This window comes from Schistocerca americana, chromosome 2 (genome assembly GCF_021461395.2).
Source record: "Schistocerca americana isolate TAMUIC-IGC-003095 chromosome 2, iqSchAmer2.1, whole genome shotgun sequence".
Taxonomy (NCBI): Eukaryota; Metazoa; Arthropoda; class Insecta; order Orthoptera; family Acrididae; genus Schistocerca; species Schistocerca americana.
This window is the reverse complement of record NC_060120.1, coordinates 397560556-397581384: the sequence shown is the minus strand read 5'-3', so window position 1 is coordinate 397581384 and position 20829 is coordinate 397560556. Positions and strand designations below refer to the sequence as shown.

The following is a 20829-nucleotide window of genomic DNA, read 5'->3' as shown; positions in this document are numbered from 1 at the left end:
TTTGTTGCGAAAGCTAGAATTTTGTGTGTATGTTTGTGTTTGTTTGTGTGTCTATGGACGTGCCAGCGCTTTCGTTTGGTAAGTCACATCATCTTTACAGGAGGTGGTCTTTAAATATGTCTGCTTGTGTCTGTATATGTGTGGATGGATGTGTGTGTGTGTGCGAGTGTATACCCCTCCTTTTTTCCCCCTAAGGTAAGTCTTTCCGCTCCCGGGATTGGAATGACTCCTTACCCTCTCCCTAAAACCCACATCCTTTCGTCTTTCCCTCTCCTTCCCTCTTTCCTGATGAGGCAACAGTTTGTTGCGAAAGCTTGAATTTTGTGTGTATGTTTGTGTGTCTTTCGACCTGCCAGCACTTTTGTTCGGTAAGTCACATCATCTTTATTTTTTTTAATTTTATATATATATATATATATGGTATATTAGTTAGTGAAAATCACTGGTATTCTCCTGAAAGATTCTTGTAGTATGCAAGGTCTTCTTCACATAAAACATGTATTGGAGGTTTTGTTATTGCTTATGATAGTGGGTATTTTGTCAAATTTGTATATTTTAAACTAATTTCTAGAGTCAAGTCTCCTTATAATTTTCGGGAATATGAACAAGTAGAGACAACAACACAAAATGTTGTAAGAAAAAAAGTGCCCACAAACCTTGAAATAAAGCATTTGCGTTCCAGTTTTTATTGTTTCAGCAGCATATAAATAATGCTCATTGTCTCTCTTAGGTATTACTTGTATTTAGTTTTCAGTCTTTTGAAGACTAAAAATAGGACACCTATGTTTTTGTTGCAGCTTCTGAAATCAATGACAACTGGGTTTGAACCACATCCTCACACTGTTCATTCAAGCCTGTTACCTTTAGTACTGGACTTGCTGAGAACTGGAACAGTTCCTGTGCAGATGAAAGCTTTTGAATTTGCAGCTGATGTGTACAAAGTCAGGCCATTTTCAGAATATATAAGTGTAAGTCAGCAGGGTCAATCTCTGTCAATACAGTTCTTACTAGTTATTTTTTACACTCTGCTTCAGATTGTTATTGATGTGAAATTTTGTATTGTATGTAATAACACCACAGTTTAAGTGTGGCACCCTGCTCCAAATTGTTAATGACATGAAATTTGGTATTAGCACTACCCACCTGTAAATAGTGTTTGATTTGAAGGGGGCAACTACTTTGTATAAGTAATATTTTTTGAAACCTTTGCCGATTAGCAAAAGTTTGAAGCAGCGGTTTTGACACTGTTATCTTAATCTTTTTGTATATGTAATTTATACCTTAATATATTTTGAACAAGTAATATTGTAGAAAATGATAGATTGTTACTCACCGTATAGAGGCTATGTTGAGTTGTAGGTAAAGTTTTAACAGCCGAGACGTCATCGTTTATTGGAAATTTCGTATCGCAGAGGTCTACAATAAAGATGTGGGTAAATTATATTACCTGTTATTTATGCCATTCATTCTCAGGACCAGAAATCATTGTAAAATAAATGAATGAGTTGTAGACAACGAGAGAGAGAGAGAGAGAGAGAGAGAGAGAGAGAGAGAGAGAGAGAGTGTTTTCTGTTTCTGAAAGAGACCTTTTTGTCGAAAGCATAAACGTCTTTTTGTTGTGTCTGTCTGAGAATCAACGTTTCCTCTATATCGTGAGTAGCAATCTATCCTTTTCATAATATTGTCATAATTCTTTCGAATACATTAAGAGAGAACCATTCAAAAGTGTGGAGGAGCTGAGTGGTAAAGAAGTACTAATGTGACATATCAATCAGTCCTCATGTAAAGCAAGGCTTGGGAGCAACAAATTTGGAGTTGTTTCAAGCCTAGAAAGGAAAGTTTGTGAATGAGCAGGAGTTTAGAGTGCAAATAGAAGTAATAGAAAATGTATAAACTTGCTTATACTCTGTCACTAATTACCTAATACTCTGTCACTAATTACCTAATTATGTACAGGCTGTGAAACATTAATCTTTCTTTCAGCATCATGGTAACGGACCCCTAATTTGTCACCTCCCCCTCTGCCCTCCCCTCCCACTCTCCTACCCTGCTCAGTCTCCTCTTATATGTAGATCTACTTTTTTTTTTTTACTGGAAATATATTTTCTTCTATATGCAACAATATGCCATTTTGCATTTTCATTGAGTTATTGTATTAATTGTTACATACTTTTCATTTGTATCTGAGGGTGTTCATATTTTATTCACAAATTGTGAAACTTTACAGGAAAGCAACCAGATCACATTTTATAAGTTTCTGGAGAAGATATGTGTAGCTTGTCACACTTTTGATTTACCTGAGGCACCTTATGGACAGTTGAAAAGTGCAGTGAAGACGTTACTAGAGGAAATTGCAGAAAATGTTCACCTTTATCCTGATCTGGACAGAGATTTCATAAAGGTCACTGTAATAAATATTGTGCTTCAAGAATTATCACATGCTTTGTCAGGTATGTGTACTATACTTTCGTTATGAACATGTACACGCACGCGCACACACACACACGCACACACACACACACACACACACACACACACACACACACACACAAAAAATGTTTCCTTTTATTCTGTACCTTTTCCTGCGTCAGTATGTTGTAGTGATCCAACAAGATGCTCTTATTCTATTTATATGACTAGTCTACAACATTGAATAATCCGTGCATCCTAATTTTAAAGAAAAAAAAAAAAAAGATGGGAATACAGCATTTAATTCGTGTTTTCTTCACAAAAAATTTATTCTAATATAATTATTCTATTTATCATTACTTTCATCGTCATCACTAGCAGAAGAATCATTGTTATTGCCATCTTCCCATAGAGCATTGTCCTTGGCTCTGTCCAGTGAATTTGTGATATCACATGTTTTGAAAGGTATTTCCACCAGTGATAGCAGAATTGAGTTACATGCACATTTACCCACTCACTGATTTGGGACAAATCCAGCTGCTTTAGTTGATATATACTCACATATAGCGGTTACAGGATGGATGTTAGGCCTTCAGGCATAATGACCAAGTCTGTTTACCCGTTCTATAACTTCTCCCGCATTTCTTCAGTTGTATTTCCGCAGGAGCTGTCTAGGACCAATGTGTTACATAAATACAGTAAAACACCAGGGCAATATTACCAAACATGCATCACCCAGTCAGCCACAAAGTCATTGTTCACACACCCTTTTGGATTCGCTCTCATCAGTATGCCTTCCACTGATATTTTCAGAATACTTTTCCATTTAAATATCACGTACGGTGGTAGCTTTTGTCCACTGCCAGTTACACATAACATCACTGTACATCTTTGCAGCTCATTGCCACCAGTTCATATCGTGGCACTGGATTTTTGTTTCTGTTCATCATGGTGTTGCGTGGCATCTCAAAACAGACTTGTAAGTGATACACATTACCAATATATGTGATAATATGTAGCAGAGATGCTGAGTTGCAGGTAGGTACCAAAAAAAAAAAAGACTGTCAGAAAATGAACTTCGGCCACCAAGGTCTTCTTCAAATTAAGACAACATTCACAAACACATTGAAGCAAACACAATTCACATACACATGACCACAATCTGTAGCAGCTGAAGCCAGACTGCGAGTAGCAGCGCATAATGGGATAGGCAGTTGGGTGGTGAGGGTAAGGATGAGGATGGGCCAGGGAGGGGAAGGGGGGAGCAAGATAGAGGTAGGGGATGGGAAGTGCTGCTAGTGGGAGTGTACAGGGAAGAGGTGGAGAGAGGTTAGGGCATCTAGTTGCAGCCGGTAGCTTAGACACAGGCCAGAGAGAGAGGGGAGGGGGTTGCAAAAAAGGAGAGAAGTAAAAAAACTGAAGGTGTTTTGGTGGTGTAGTGCTTGAATAGAAACAGGGAAGGGGCTACATGGGTAAGGATGACTAACAGAGGTTAAGGCCAGGAGGGTTATGGGAGCATAAGATATATTGCAGGGAGAGTTCCCACCTATGCAGTTCAGAAAAGCTGATGTTGGTGGGAAGAATCCAGATGGCACAACATGTAAAGCAGTCATTGAAATGAAGAACGTCATGTTGGGCGGTGTGCTCGGCAACTGGGTGGTCCAGCTGTTTCTTGACCTCAGTTTGTCAGTGGCCATTCATGCGGGCAGACAGCTTGTTGGTTGTCATGCCCATGTAGAATGCAACACAGTGGTTGCAGCTGAACTTGTAGATCACGTGACAGGTTTCACAGATAGCCCTGTCTTTCTTGTGATAGGTGACGTTTGTGACTGTACCAGAGTAGGTGGAGGTGGAAGGTTGTATGGAACAGGTATTGCACCTAGGACCACTACAGGGATGTGAGCCATGAGTCAAGGGATTGGAAGCAGTGATTGTCTAGGGACAGATGAGGATATTGTGTAGGTTTGGTGAGTGGCAGAATACCACTGTGGGATAGGAGGGAGTGATAGTGGGTAGAACATATCTCATTTCAGGGCATGATGAGTAGCAGTCGAAACCCTGGCAGAGAATGTAATTCAGTTGCTCCAGTCCTGGATGGTACTGAGTCACTAGTTGAATGCTCCTCTGTGACCGAATGGTGGGGCTTTGGGAGGTGTTGGGTGACTGGAAGGATAAGGCACGGGAGATCTGTTTTTGTATAAAGTTGGGAGGGTAAAAAGGATTTGTAAAGGCCTCAGTGAGACCCTCAGTATATTTTCAGAGGGAACACTCATCACTGCAGATGTTGTGGCCATGGGTGGCTATGCACTACAGAAGGGAATTCTTGATGCAGAACAGGCGGCAGCTGTCGAAGTGGTGGTATTGCTGGTGGTTAGTAGGTTAGATATGGACAGAGATACTGATGTAGCCATCTTTGAGGTGGATGTAAACATCGAGGAAGATGGCTTGTTGGGTTGAGTGGGACCAGTGAAGCAAGTGGGGGAGAAGCTGTTGAGGTTCTGGAGGAATGGGGATAGGATATCTTAACCCTCAATCCAGATCACAAACATGTCATCAGTAAATCTGAACCAAGTGAGAGGTTTAGGATTCTGGGTGTTAAGGATGGTGCCATGCGGGTGCCCATAGCTGTACCCCAGATTTGTTTGTAGGTAATGCCTTCAAAGGAGAAGTAATTGTGGGTGAGGATATAGTTGATCATGGCGACTAGGAAGGAGGTTGTTGGTTTGAAATCTGTCTGGTGCTGGGAAAGGTAATGTTCAATAGCAGCAAGGCCATGGGCACTAGGGATGTTAAGAGTAAAAGGAAATTGGACTCGTAGTGGCGAGCAGGGCACTATGTGGTAAAGGAGCAGAAACTGTGGAGAGTTGGTGGAGGAGAAGATTACGTTTAATAGGCTGAAGGTGGTGGTCTACGAGAGCAGAGATTCTCTCAGTGGGAGCGCAGTAATTGGCCATAATGGGATGTCTTGGGTGGTTGGGTGCACGGATTTTAGGAAGCATGTAGAAGGTAGGAGTGCGGAGTGTCCTAGGGGTATGGAGAGAGATGGACTCCGGCTGGAGTTTCTAGGATAGGCCTAACGATTTGAGGAGAAACTGGAGGTCCAGTTGGAGTTCTGGAATGGTATCACTGTGGTTAGGTTTGTAGGTGGATGAATCTGACAGCTGGCAGAGTCCTTCTGCCAGGTAATCCCTGTGGTTCAAAACAGCAGTGATGGAGCCTTTGTCAGCAGCTAGGACTATAAGGTTGGGATCAATCCAGTTTTTGGTGGTGGATTGCGGTTTTTTCTGCCCATGTAAGGTTAGTTTGCATGTTGAGGGATTTGGGAAATGATGGTGAGGCAAGGTTCAAGGTTAAGAAATTCTGGAAAGTTAACAGGGGGTGATTGGGAGGCAGTGGAGTTGGATAACGGTTGCATGGAGGAGTGAACTGAGTCATGCAATGTTCAACATTGGTCTTTGGTTGAGTCTGATTAGTATGGTTGGTGGCAAAAAAGTGTTTCCACTCGAGGAACTGGGAGAAGGTCTTTAACAAGTCCCGTGGTTGAATATGGGAGTGAGGCAAAAGGTGAGGCCTTAGGAAAGGAATGATACTTCTACAGGGCTGGAGCTTTTGGAGGAAAGGTTCATGACTGTGTTAGGGTCTGTTTAGGTTCTGGATTCTGTGTGGTGGTGGGAGGGAGTTGTTGAGGGTGGAATAGACACAGTAGGGCTGCACAACAAGGTTTGTTTCTATGAGGGGATGGGAATGTGGGGAAGATTTGGAGGTTGTTGTAGAGGTGGTGGATTATGGTAGTCCAAGGCGGGAGTAGGAAGTGAACAAGGTGGAGAGTTTTTTGAGGTGGCATAGTGCGTGTTGCTCTAGCTCCTAGAGGGCAAGAGTTTCAGTATGTGTCACAGGAGCCAGGAACTTGGGATTGCATAGCAGAAGAATTTTGTGGATGGAGAGAAGGTAACTGCAAGGAGGTTTGAGTCTGATTGATGTGGTTTTGCAGGACTGTTTTGGGGAGGGTAAAGGATTGGTGTTATCTGAACATGGAGGGCATTGTGGAAAGAGGAGTGGCACCTGGAGATGGTTAATTTGATGGTAAGGCCATTTGGGAGGGATACCATGACCAAGGCAGCAATGCAGGAACAGTATGTGGGACTGGGCTCTGGCCAGCGATAAATAAGCTTTTCTGTATTGATGCAGATGGAAGGAGCAAGGATACGTCATGGTGGATAAAAATGAGTAAAAATACACAAATAATGTAGAAGTCCGTCCAAAAAACATTTTACAAAAAAAACCGGTCAAACTCGTGGGAAAAATCACAAAAAGGATGAAATGGATGAAGTAAGGGGAAACAAGATTAAATCAGAGGGAGTAAGGCGATAGTGCATGCCAATTTCATTTGATTTTTGCCTTGAACTAACACACAGAATCCAGAAACTAAACAGATGCAAAACAGTCATGAACCTTTCCTCCAAAATCCCTAGCTCCTCAGAAATATCAGTCGTTTTCAAGCGTCTCACTTTTTGCCCCACTCACAAATTCAATCATCCAGGACTTTTCAAAGACTTTCTTTCTTGGCACCTGCAGTGGAAACACTTTTTTGCCACCAACCCTACCAAGCAGACTCAACCAAAGACCAATGTTGAATGCTGCCTGACTCTGTTCACTCCTCCATCCACCGTGATCCACTCCCACTGCCCCCAAACAACCCCCTGTTAACTTTCCAGAATTTCTTAACCTTGAACCTTGCCTCACCATCATTCCCCAAATCACCCTACACTCAAACTAACTATACACCCGCAGGAAGAACTGCAGTCGACCACCTAAAAACTGGTCATGACTTTATAATCCTACCTGCTGAAAAAGGCTCCACCACTGTTATTTTGAATTGCAAGGATTACCTAGCAGAAAGACTCTGTCAGCTGTCAGATTCATCCACCTACAAGCCCTGCCACAGTGACCCCATTCCAGAAATCCAGCAGAATCTCCGGTCTCTCTTCAAATTCTTAAGCCCATCCCAAAACTTCTTCCTGGAATCCATGTCTCTCCTCACCACTCCTTGCACTCGTACCTTCTACACGCTTCGTAAAGTCCATAAAACCAACCACCCAGGACGCCCCATTGTGAGTGGTTACTGTGCCCTCACTAAGAGATCTCTGCTCTCATAGCCCAGCATCTTCAGCCACAACCTACCCTCCTATATAAACGATACTAACCATTTCCTCCACAGATCATGTTCCTTTCTCTATTGACCCCAGCTCCCTTCACACTAACATCCCTAATGTCCATGGCTTTACCACTATTGAACACTACGTTTCCCATTGCCCGATGAATTCAAAACCAACAATCTCCTTCATAGTTGCCAGGACCAACAATATCCTCACCCACAATTACTTCGTTTTTGAAGGCATTACCTACAAACAAATCCAGGGCACCATCATATGCCAGCCTATTCTTGGGCCATCTAGAGGAACTCTTCCTAAACACCAGAACTCCAAACCCCTCACCTGGTTCAGATTCATTGGTGACACCATTGTGATCTGGATTGGGGACATCCTATCCACATTCCCCCTGAACCTCAATAGCTTCTCCACAATTTGCTTCACCTGGTCCTACTCAACCCAACAAGCCAACTTCCTTGTTGTTCACGTGTGCCTCAAAGACGGCCTCATCAGTACGTCAGTCAATATCAAACCTAATAATCACAAACAATTCCTCCACTGCGACAGCTGCCACCCATTGCATACCAAGGAGTCCTTTCCATACAGTCTAGCCACCCATCGCCATTGTATCTGTGGTGACGAGTAGTCCCCCTTGAAATGTACCGAGGGTCTCACTAAGGCTTTCAGGTATCATAATTACTCTCCAAACCTTTTACAAAAACAGATCTCCCGTGCCTTATCTTTCCAGTCACACACCAGTTCCCAAAATCCCACTGTCTGCCACAGAGGAGAATTTCCCTCATGACTCAGTACCATCCAGCACTGGAGCAACTGAATTACATTCTCCTATACAATATCCTTGTCCATCCCTACACAAATCCTGCTCCCAACCTCTTGCCTCATGGCTCATATCCCTGTAATAGATGTTGATGCGAGGCCTGTCTCATACATCCTCCCACCACCACCTGTTCCAGTCTTGTCACCAACATCACCTATCCCATCAATGGCAGGGCTACCTGTGAAACCAGTCATATGGTCTACAAGCTAAGCTGCAACCACTGTGTTGCTTTCTATGTGGGCATGACAACCAACAGAGTGTCTGTCTGCATGAATGGCCACTCACAAACTGTTACCAAGAAACAACTGGACAAGCCTGTTACTGAGCATGTCACCCAACACAACTTTCTTCATTTCAATGACTGCTTTACATGCTGTGTCATGTGGCTCCTTCCCACCAACACCAGCTTTCCTGGGTTGCCCAGGTGGGAACTCTCCCTGCAATATATCCTATGCTCCCATAACCCTCCTGGCCTTAACCTTCTTTAGTCGTCGTCCTTATCTATGTAGCCCCTTCGCTGTTTCCGTTCCACCACTATTCAGCCCTGTATTCCACCAATGCATGCAGTCTTCTTACTTCTTTCCTTTTCCGCTACCCCCACCCCCTCCCCTCCCCTGCTGCCCTCCATAAAACCTCCCAACTGCAACTAGCTGCCCATTCTGCCCACTCTACCCACTCTAACCTCTCTCCATCTCTTCCCTGTATGCTCCCACTAACAGCACTTTAGCATCCCCCACCTAAACACTGCTATATCTCCCCTTCCTAGTCCCATCATGTGCTTGCAATCTGGCTTCAGCTGCCAGTGTGTGTGTGTGTGTGTGTGTGTGTGTGTGTGTGTGTGTGTGTGTGTGTGTGTGCGTGTGCGTGTGCGTGTGCGTGTGCGCAACTAAGGTCTTGTTGGCTGAAACCCCACTTTCTGACAGTCCTTTTGTTGTGCCTTTCTGTGACTCAGCATCTCTGCTATATGGTGAGTAGCAACTATCCTTTTCATAATATTGTTGCCTTCAATCCTGGATTTTCCATTGTTACATATTGTAAAAATGTGAATGTTTGCAAATTTGTCTGAACTAAAGTAGCATATCAGACCTAGTTGTACTTGTAACTAATTAGAGGCAAAATAAGAGTATAAGTATGCTTATCTCTGTGTGTTTGCTTTTAAATGTTGTAGCAGTGAAAGTAATGACAGCAGACTTCTCTTCCAGGTTGTATTATGTTATTATTAAAATGGTCTTCACATGTCACTATAATTCTGGTTTCTAAATTTAGATTTAGTGTTTGACTGTTTAAACAAAGTTGTTACGATAGCCTTTGTATTTTATTTGATCACTATTCTCCATCTATTTTTTTTTCTAGATATTGTGTCAGAAACCCTGAACAATATTATTAGAAAAATACTTGGACGCACATTCCAATGGAAGCTGGAAAGACATTTTATAGAAGAGATTGCAGGGAAACTAGATTCTTGTAAAGTAAGTACCTAGCCCTTCTCTGCCTTTTACAGAATCTTCAAGACTAATTATACATTGGAGAAAATGTAGAAATTATGTTACATCATTCACTTTGGATTTATTTGAACAAGCTGACATTCACAAAATTGGAAGAAAATTTGACATACATAATCTGTAAGCACTCGGATTAGTCAATTTCTTTATTACTATTGCAGTAAGGTTTCTTGGATGGTGTGAAAATTTCATATGTTCTAAAAAGTTGAGAGTTGTTTAGCATTGTTTGGCATCCTAGTGCAGGAAGGATTGGTATGAGCCATAGTTTTTCGAACGGACAGTGGAGGCAATATGGGAGCCCAAGAAGTTCCAGAAAAGGCAGCTACAAATGTAACAAATACTTTCATTGATGCATCTGCACTGCACGATGCACCGGGTAAGTGGTCGACTGTCTGCTGAATTCTGCTTGGCTGGCTGCATGTAGGGTCCAAGATGCTGATGCGGATCTCCACTGAGTACTAGTGAGTTCAGTAGGTGCGCTGCCCATGTGCCTCTACACCAGCGGCATATATGTGACACTGACGTATCTGCTATGGCCCCGGGAGACATGCGGCTGTGTCATGGTGGTGGATGCGCATCATGCTGAGATGCCTATTCGGCAGTGGTGGACGACGGCTGGTGTGCCTGGGGAGTGACCTGCTGGGCAGGAATTGGCTGTGCCGCAGGTGATGACCTGTGAAGGGCTGTTGCACCAATACATAGAGATGTTGGCCTGCTGTGGCCTCAGACCGGTGACTTATACTGGCAAGTCCTTGTGGCATTCTCGTCTAGCACATCCTTGTTGTCCTGGTAGGGCTGCCCCAAATTAAGTTCCATTATAAAAATTTTCTGTACTTATAGTCGGCAGTGGCACACTTTTACGTATCCTAAAACGTCACTGCTCCTGCCAGTGTGTATATATGCATTGCCCCTTGCTTCACGGGTCTGTGCATTATTGTTGAGTTTGCTGTTTCAGCAAGCTAACCTGTCTCACATTATTGTCTTGGCCTTGTTGAATTATTACAGTGACATCATCTCACATTTGGCTGTTGTCAGCACTTCTGCAGTACACTGCTCAGGCTTACACTAGAATGCCCATGTACAATGATGAGCCAAAAGATTATGATGACATGCTTAATAGGTTGTTTATCTGCCTTTGAAACGAAATGCATCACTTCTTCTGCTTATCAGTAATCGTGACAGTTCGTTGGTAGGTTTGTTGGGGTATGAGACATTAGATGTGTAGGCACAGGTCATGTAATTTGCGTAAATAATGGGCTGATTTGCTTACGCGGTGATGGTGCCTGATAGCGACCCGGATGGGTTCCGTAGGATTTAAACCAGGTGAATTTGCTTGTTGTGGCATCAATGTGAGTTCACTTTAATGCTTCTCAAACCACTTTAGCACATTTCGGGCTCCAAGACACCGACAATTATACTGCTGAAAGATGACATCACAATTAGGGAAGACATCAAGCATGGGATGCAGATGGTTCACAGCTGTCAGTGTGTCTTTGATTACTACCACAGGTCCCCTGCAAGGCAGGAGAATCTCTCTCATAGCATATTACTGCTCCCACCAGCCTGTGTCCATAGCATGCTGCACATTTCGAGCCGCCGTTCACCTTAATGATGACATTAGTGGAGACGACCAGCGACCTAGTGGAGTAAAAATGTGATTCACCCGAAGGGCCAACACTTTTCCTTGAGCAGTGGCTGAATGCTGGTGGTCCCGTGCCCATTGCAGTTGGAACTGACGACATTGTGCGGTCAACATGCGAACACGTTGGAGTGGTCTGCTACAGAGCTCCATATTCAACAATGTTCGATGAACGGTGTGCTCTGAAACACGTCTGTGTGCACCAGCATTGTGCTCTTTCAGCGGAGATGTCACAAATCACCATCTGTCCCGCTTTACACAACAGACAAGCTTCCAAACCCCATGTTCTGTGAAGAGCCATGGATGTCCAACCAGTTAGCGCTTAATGGTAGTTTCACTATCCTTCTGACTCTCTCTGTAGACGATCATAGCAGTAGCACATGAACATTCAAACAGCCTTACCATTTTCGAAATAATCGTCCACAGGCTCTGCGTAATAATAATCCGCTCTTTGTCAGTGTTACTTACCTCAATGGATTTCCTCATTTGCAGCCCAGGTCTTCGCTTGATTGACACCCTGCCCGTGTCTGCACTGCTTACATACTTAAGTTACCACGTCGCATACCCGCAACGCCAGCAGGTGGCATCCCGCATTGCAGTAGGCAATGGTCATAATGTTTAAGCTTGTCAACACATAGTCGGTGGGATTTAGCTAATAGTACCATTCCAAGGTGAAACTGGACCTCAAAACACCTGGAGCGAGGTGTTAATGCATTGCAAAATAGAGAGAGAAGAATACCAGGCAACATGTCAGAATGTAACAGAAATAGAAAAGATTACAATAAGACTGGAATAATCTTTAAAATAGGGCTTCTAATGTAGACAGTAAATGTATAAATTAGAAATATGGGATTTGGTGTGAGTTTTACTTGATGACCAGTTTCCACTTTTCAGTTGTAAGGTAAATACAATTTGACACGTGTCACATGAGGTCATGGAGAAGAGCTTGAGCATATTTCCTATAATCAAAACGGATGCGATATGTTCCTTAGAAGATAAAAGAAAATGAAGCTGCAAAAAATGAGTGCATGAAATGTATGCAACTATCACGTGGAATGGAAGCAACAGCCTGGAGGTAGCGGGGGAGGGGTAAGGGATAGCAGTTTACAGGAGGGGAGGGGGGGGGAGGTCTGTCTGGTGGGGGGAGGTCTGTCTGATGGAGGACTAGAATGCCAACAGATACAGTGTCAGGAGGTTATGGGGCAGGGAGGTGGGGAATTACAGTGCAAAAAAGGAGAGGAGCAGAGAAAATGGGTGTGTGCATTGGCACAGAGGGTGGCAAACAAAGAGGATGGGAGGCAAGAATGGGATGGAGGTCTTAGAATAGAGGTAGTGGAAACTGTTGGGTAGAGTATGTGGGGACAGTATGTTACCATAGGTTGTGGCCAGGATAATTGTGGTAGCAGAAAATGTGTTGTAGGGATAACTCCCATCTGTGCAGTTCAGGAAAGCTGGTAGTGCAGGGGAGGATCCTGATGGCTCGAGTAGTGAAACAGTCATTGAAATCAAGCATGTTACGTTCAGCTGCATGTTGCACCACAGGGTGGACTACTTTGCTCTTGGCCACAGTTTGGCAGTGGCCATTCATCCTTGTGGACAGCTGGTTAATAGTCATACCAATATAAAAAGCTGTGTAATGATTGCAGCAGAGCTGGTAAATGACATGGCTGCTTCCATAGGTGGCGTGGCCCCTGACGGGTTAGGATAAACCTGTGGCAGGACTGGAATAGGAAATGCTGGCTGGCTAGCTTGGGTATGCACCGAAGCTGAAATCGTTATAGGTACAGAAAGCTGGCTGAAGCCAGAGATAAATTCTGCCGAAATTTTTACAAAGGCACAGACGGTGTTTAGAAAGGATAGATTGCATGCAACCGGTGGTGGTGTGTTTGTCGCTGTTAGTAGTACTTTATCCTGTAGTGAAGTAGAAGTGGATAGTTCCTGTGAATAATTATGGGTGGAGGTTACACTCAACAACCGAGCTAGGTTAATAGTTGGCTCCTTTTACCGACCTCCCGACTCAGCAGCATTAGTGGCAGAACAACTGAGAGAAAATTTGGAATACATTTCACATAAATTTTCTCAGCATGTTATAGTCTTAGGTGGAGATTTCAATTTACCAGATATAGACTGGGGCACTCAGATGTTTAGGACAGGTGGTAGGGACAGAGCATCGAGTGACATTATACTAAGTGCACTATCCGTAAATTACCTCGAGCAATTAAACAGAGAACCGACTCGTGGAGATAACATCTTGGACCTACTGATAACAAACAGTCCCGAACTTTTCGACTCTGTAAGTGCAGAACAGGGAATCAGTGATCATAAGGCCGTTGCAGCATCCCTGAATATGGAAGTTAATAGGGATATAAAAAAAGGGAGGATGGTTTATCTGTTCAGCAAGAGTAATAGAAGGTAGATTTCAGACTACCTAACAGATCAAAACGAAAATTTCTGTTCCGACACTGACAATGTTGAGTGTTTATGGAAAAAGTTCAAGGCAATCGTAAAATGCATTTTAGATAGGTACGGGCCGAGTAAAACTGTGAGGGATGGGAAAAACCCACCGTGGTTCAACAGCAAAGTTAGGAAACTACTGCGAAAGCAAAGAGAGCTTCACTCCAAGTTTAAATGCAGCCAAAACCTCTCAGACAAACAGAAGCTAAACAATGTCAAAGTTAGCGTAAGGAGGGTTATGCTTGAAACGTTCAGGGAATTCGAAAGTAAGATTGTATGTACCGACTTGACAGAAAATCCTAGAAAGTTCTGGTCTAACGTTAAATCAGTAAGTGGCTCGAAACAGCATATCCAGACACTCCGGGATGATGATGGCATTGAAACAGAGGATGACACGCGTAAAGTTGAAATACTAAACACCTTTTTCCAAGCCTGTTTCACAGAGGAAGACCACACTGCAGTTCCTTCTCTAAATCCTCACACAAACAAAAAAATGGCTGACATCGAAATAAGTGTCCAAGGAATAGAAAAGCAACTGGAATCACTCAACAGAGGGAAGTCCACTGGACCTGACGAGATACCAATTCGATTCTACACAGAGTACGCGAAAGAACTTGCCCCCCTTCTAACAGCCGTGTACCACAAGTCTCTAGAGGAACGGAAGGTTCCAAATGATTGGAAAAGATCACAGGTAGTTCCAGTCTTCAAGAAGGGTCGTCGAGCAGATGCGCAGAACTATAGACCTATATCTCTGACGTCGATCTGTTGTAGAATTTTAGAACATGTTTTTTGCTCGCATATCATGTCGTTTTTGGAAACCCAGAATCTACTCTGTAGGAATCAACATGGATTTCGGAAACAGCGATCGTGTGAGACCCAACTCTCTTTATTTGTTCATGAGACCCAGAAAATATTAGATACAGGCTCCCAGGTAGATGCTATTTTCCTTGACTTCTGGAAGGCGTTCGATACCGTTCCGCACTGTCGCCTGATAAACAAAATAAGAGCCTACGGAATATCAGACCAGCTGTGTGGCTGGATTGAAGAATTTTTAGCCATGTTGTTATCAATGGAGAGACGTCTACAGACGTTAAGGTAACCTCTGGCGTGCAACAGGGGAGTGTTATGGGACCATTGCTTTTCACAATATATATAAATGACCTAGTAGATAGTGTCGGAAGTTCCATGCGGCTTTTCGTGGACGATGCTGTAGTATACAGAGATGTTGTAGCATTAGAAAATTGTAGCGAAATGCAGGAAGATCTGCGCGTTTCGTCACAGGGTTATTTGGTAACCGTGATAGCGTTACGAAAATGTTTAGCAAACTCAAGTGGCAGACTCTGCAAGAGAGGCGCTCTGTATTGTGGTTTAGCTTGCTCGCCAGGTTTTGAGAGGGTGCGTTTCTGAATGAGGTATCGAATATATTGCTTCCCCCTACTTATACCTCCCAAGGAGATCACGAATGTAAAATTAGAGAGATTCGAGCGCGCACGGAGGCTTTCAGACAGTCTTTCTTCCCTCGAACCATACGCGACTGGAACGGAAAAGGGAGGTAATGACAGTGGCACATAAAGTGCCCTCCGCCACACACCGTTGGGTGGCTTGTGGAGTATAAATGTAGATGTAGATGTATGTTGTGCACCTGAGTCTTCCACAGGGATATGATCCTAGTGGCAGGGGGTTGTGATTGGGGGTGTTGTGAAGGTTGGGTGGGTGATGGAACACCACTTTAGGAGGGGTGGGAAGTATCTCGAGTAGGATGTCACTTGTTTCAAGCATTATGATAGGTAATCAAAGCCTTGGCGAAAGATGTGTTACCATTGTTCCAGCTTGAGGTGGTACTGAGTGACGATGGGGGGGATGTGGCAAGTTGGAAAGGACAGCTTAGGCAGGGTTTAGGTGCTACAAGGAGTGGCTGAAGAGGAACACTGTGGGTAGGATAGGGCTTGGATAGCGATGCCCCGATGCAGCAGTATGATGTCGGCCAGTTGGATAACTAATTTTTAATGAATTTTTGCATTCTGTATGTGGCTTTGTGTGTCTTTATTTATTTTTTACACATCTTTTCTCTTATTCAGCTCCTCTCACAAGTGTGAACACCTATCTTGACATTTATGTGTCATTCCCATTTCCTTTACACCATTCCTGTCACAATGGACCTCTGCTTCATCTTTCTGCACCAGTTCAGAAAAGTATCCCTTTCCCTGGCTAACACTCAGTCTCACATCCTATTCTTTTACTGCTGCTCGAACCATGGAATCCCTCCAAATGGTCTGACCATAAAATTTCCTTTCTCTGGATTCTACCCCTCCCTTCACAATGATCTTCAGTTTTTGATATTCTGGCACTCCCTAGCCCTCACAAACCTGGTACTGCAAAGTCACATCTCCATGGCACAAGCATCCCAGAAGCAACTGTGCTCACTCCACAACATACTGCTACTGTGAAACCCCTACTTCATACATCACATCTGTGAAATTGAATCCCTTGCTCTCCAGCACCTGGAGGAGCATTCCAGACACCACGCCCATACGTTATCCAATCTGCTGACATCCTGTTGTTGCCTCAGTGCACCACTATCCTACACCTACCCTACCAACAATGTTCCTCCTCATCCACCCCTCACAGCATCTAAGCCCTTCTCAGGTGACCTTTTCAACTTGCCACATCCCTCAAAACTCCCTACCAACAATCCACCAAATCCAGAGCTGAAATATTTCTATAACTGTGTTGTTAATCTTTCCACAAAAACAATCAGGTCCATAGAGGGTTTAGTACTAGCCAAAGGCCTCACCCTTAGCCCTACACCACAATTTAACCATGCTGGACTTGTCAAAGACCTACTGTCCTTTTCCTGATCCCTACAATGGAAACACTTCTATGCCGCCAGTCCCTCCAGCAAAAGCCAAAAAGCCAACCTTATTCCAACATTGTATCCTGCCTCTCCCAGTTCTTACCATCATCCAACAGTGATCCTCTCCCCTCCTCCCCCCTCCCCCCCCCTCCCCACCTAACCACCTGCTGGTCACTTTCCAGTAACTCCTGATAATACCTTAACTCCAACTTAGCCTCACCATCCTTTCTCAGATCCCTTACACAGAACACCAGCCTTTCAACAGAAGAAAGCATAGCCATACACAACCTCAAAATAAGTCCTGACCTAGTCATCCTCCCTGCAGATAAAGGTTATGAATCATAGTGACTACCTGGTGAAAGGCCTCCACCTATTACCTGACTCCTCCACCTATAAACTCTGCCAGGGTGATGCCGTCCCAGAAGTCCAACATAACCTCCAATCCTTGCTTAAAGCCTCACCCTACGACACCTTGGACACCAACTTTCTACATGCTTCCCAAAACCCACAAACCCAACAATCCTGGATGCCCAATTGTGGCTGATTATTGTGCCCCCACTGAAAGAATTTTGGCTCTCATTGACCAACACCTCCAACTAATTACCCGTAATCTTGCCTCCCACACCAAAGATATAAACCAGTTTCTTCACCAACTTTCCATCATCCCCACTCCTTCAACTCCTGTATCCCCACTCACTGTTGACACCACCTCCCTGTACACCATCTACGCTCATGCTCTTGGTCTTACCACTATTGAACACTCCCTTTCCCAACGCCCTTCAGACTCCAAACACACTACCTCATTCCTCATACGCCTTACTAACTTTATCCATAACCCACAACTACTTCTCCTGTGAAGGGAAGGCATACAATCAAATCTGCAGCAGAGCCATGGGCACCCACATGGTGCTCTCATATACCAACCTGTTTATAGTCCATCTAGAGAAGACCTTCCCAGCCTTGCAAAATGCCAAACCTGAACCAGAGAAGGTTCAGGTTCATTGATGACATCTTCATGATCTGGTCTCATGGTCAAGACAGCCTGTTTTCGTTCCTTCACAACATCAATACCTTCTCTTCCATTCATTTCACGTGGTCTCCTCAACCAAGCATGACACCTTCCAAGATTTTGACCTCCTCCTCTCTGATGCCTCCATCCACATCTCTGTCTACATTAAACCCACCAACCACCAACAGACATGCATTTCGACAGCTGTCATCCCCTTCACTCCAAAACATCCCCCAAACAGCCTGGCCACCCAGGGATGCATATCTGCAGTAATAAGAACTCCCTTGGCCAGTATGCTGAGGGTCACACCAAGGCCTTCACAGAGAGGCACTATCCCCCAGACCTTGTCTGGGAACAGATCTCCCATGCCATTTCCTTTCAGAGCCCGAATCCTCCCACCACCCCCAAGAACCAGCCACAAAGGCAAGCCTCCTTCCTCATCAAATACCCCCCTGGCCTGTAACAGCTGAACCACATCCTTCACCAGGGCTTTGATTACCTATCGTCGTGTTGATTACCTATCATAATGCCCTGAAATGAGGGACTTCCTATCTGAGATCCTTTCCATCTTTCCTAAAATGGTGTTCTGCCACCCACCCAACCTTCAAAACATTGTAGTCCATCCCTATGCCACTCCCAATCCCAGCCCCTGCCAGAAGGTTCATATCCCTGTGGAAGACCTAGATGCAAGATACAACCAATTGACCCCCCCCCCCCCCTCCCCCAGCACTTCCTATTCCAGTCCTGTCACAGGTTTATCCTACCCAGTCAGGGCCCTGGCCACCTTTGGAAGCAGCCATGTCATTTACTAGCTTTGCTGCATCATTATACAGATTTTTATGTTGGAATGACTACCAACAAGCTCTCCACCAGGATGAATGGCCACTGCCAAACTGTGGCTAAGAGCCAAGTAGACCATCCTGTGACACAACATGTAGCTGAATAAAACATGCATGATTTCAATGGTTGCTTCACTACTTGAGCCATGTGGATCCTCCCCTGCATCATCAGCTTTTTTGAACTGTACAGACGGGAGTTATCCTCACAACAATTTTTTTGCTGCTGTAATTATTCTAGCCTCATCCTATGATAAAATACTGTCCTATCATCTCCTCCCATCCCCCCCCCCCCCTCTTCGTTTACCGCCCTCTGCCAATGCACCTGCCCATCTTTCCCCGCTCCTCTCCTTATCTGCTCTGTTTTTTCCCACCTCGCTGTCCCACAACCTCCTCATGCTGCACTTCTTGGCATTCTAGTCCCAGCACACTGCACCAGTCTGTACTCCTCTCTCTCCCCCCTTCTGTAAACTGCTATCCTTCCCCTCCCCTTCCAGATTGCTGCTTCCATCCCATCTAATAGCTGCATTCTGGCCCGAGCTGCTGGAGTTGGCAGTTCTGTGTGTGTGAGGGGTGTGTGAATGAATGATGGGTGTTTCTCTTTTTCTGACGAAGACTGTTGCCGAAAGCTTATCTGCTGGTGTCTTTCTATTGTGCCTGTCTGCAGCTTAATGTGTCATCTTTATGGTAAGTAGCATTCTGTCTTTTCATGCTTTGTTGATATTCCTAACTGTAGTTTCCATTGTTTGATTTTGCTTGAAATATATAATGCCTATCGAAGAATGCAGAATACTATAAACTTAACTACTTAACTAACTCTCTGTCTTCTTCTTCTTCTTCTTCTTCTTTTTTTTTTTAAGGGGAATTTATTTGTTACTGAATGCAGTGACATCTCTGTAAAGGATGAGAACAAAAGTCAAGGGGTCATATTTCTTTCTTACTAACCCCTTAAGTCAGTATTTTATGCCTACGTCTCTTTCTTGTGGGTAGTTTCCCCTAGCATAGGCTGGCACAGTTGCACTACATGCCTTGCTCACTTTAACCTCATCATCTTTCAACCTCAGTGTGCTAACTGCTGTGCTAACTGCCACCTCACACAAAGTGTGCCACATTTATTGTGGATTTTTAATTTATGGGTGAAAATTAAAATGGCTTACAGTTGACTGTGATGTATTGAAAATTAAAGTATGTTATATTTTCACAAAATGAAAAATCGCTTTCTTTGCACCTGAAGAAATTTCACATTATGCACATGAGTAAGATGCCTCCTCCTTTTGTACATACATCTGTTGGTCTTTGTTTTGTGCTTCTTACCTTGGTAAGAAGCCCAAGTAATGCCTGTGCTATAAGACAAGTTGTTTTTGGTGTTAGAGGAGGGTATCCAACTGACTACCCATATAGTGGAGAGAATACAGCCAACTGAATAAAATGTTCTCGGCTTTCCAGCCGCGTCAATTGGTTAAAACTACACGAGCTTGGCCGAAAGCTCGTGTAGTTTTAACCAGTTGACGCGGTTGGAAACCCGAGAACATTTTATTAAATGTTATCGCCGCGAGACTCTGCATTAATACAGCCAACTATTTACCGAATTGCAGTTTGAAATCACTCCTGTCCAGGGGTTCCATGTTCTTGTTGTAATTTGTGACTATACAACTTTTGCACTACATATTCTTTGCATTTACTTTTACAAGCACATTTCCATGGTGCTGACTATTATCATATCTATCTTGTTCCATTTTATGACATCTTCTTGTTTCTGTATGCAGTTATGTTTTCTCCTGTCTTCTGTATTTCATTTTCCATAAAGTCTGGGAACTTCTTTCAGTCGTGCTGCACTGTGCCAACATTGGTAAATGTACATGTTAGTTTGTTTACCAATCTGGGCAATTGTATCAGTTATTGAGATAAATACAGTAAACTCTTTGCTGAGCAAATCTTCAGTGAGTCCTAAAACTATTTGAGAAGCTGTTTTCAGGGTAGTGTTTGTCATATTACCCAGTGCATTTCCTTCCTAGGTTGCTTGATTATAGCAATGAACTGTCATGGCATACTTCTATTTCCTTTGTGATATGTGCGTTCCACAGTGATTACTATAATGACTGATTGCTATTATGACTCATTAGTGTTGGCTGACTGGG

The 20829-nt window shown here is 43.8% G+C and overlaps 1 protein-coding gene across 1 annotated transcript in view; it reads left to right on the top strand.

The window, feature by feature from the left end:
- Positions 1-20829, top strand: part of LOC124594989 (serine/threonine-protein kinase ATR) — a 353179-nt gene that overhangs the window by 71962 nt on the left and 260388 nt on the right. Inside the window, exons 6-8 of the mRNA XM_047133527.1 lie at positions 798-968; positions 2228-2450; positions 9751-9866. Of these exons, the coding sequence (XP_046989483.1) occupies positions 798-968; positions 2228-2450; positions 9751-9866 (510 nt within the window). The remainder of the gene's footprint in view (positions 1-797; positions 969-2227; positions 2451-9750; positions 9867-20829) is intronic.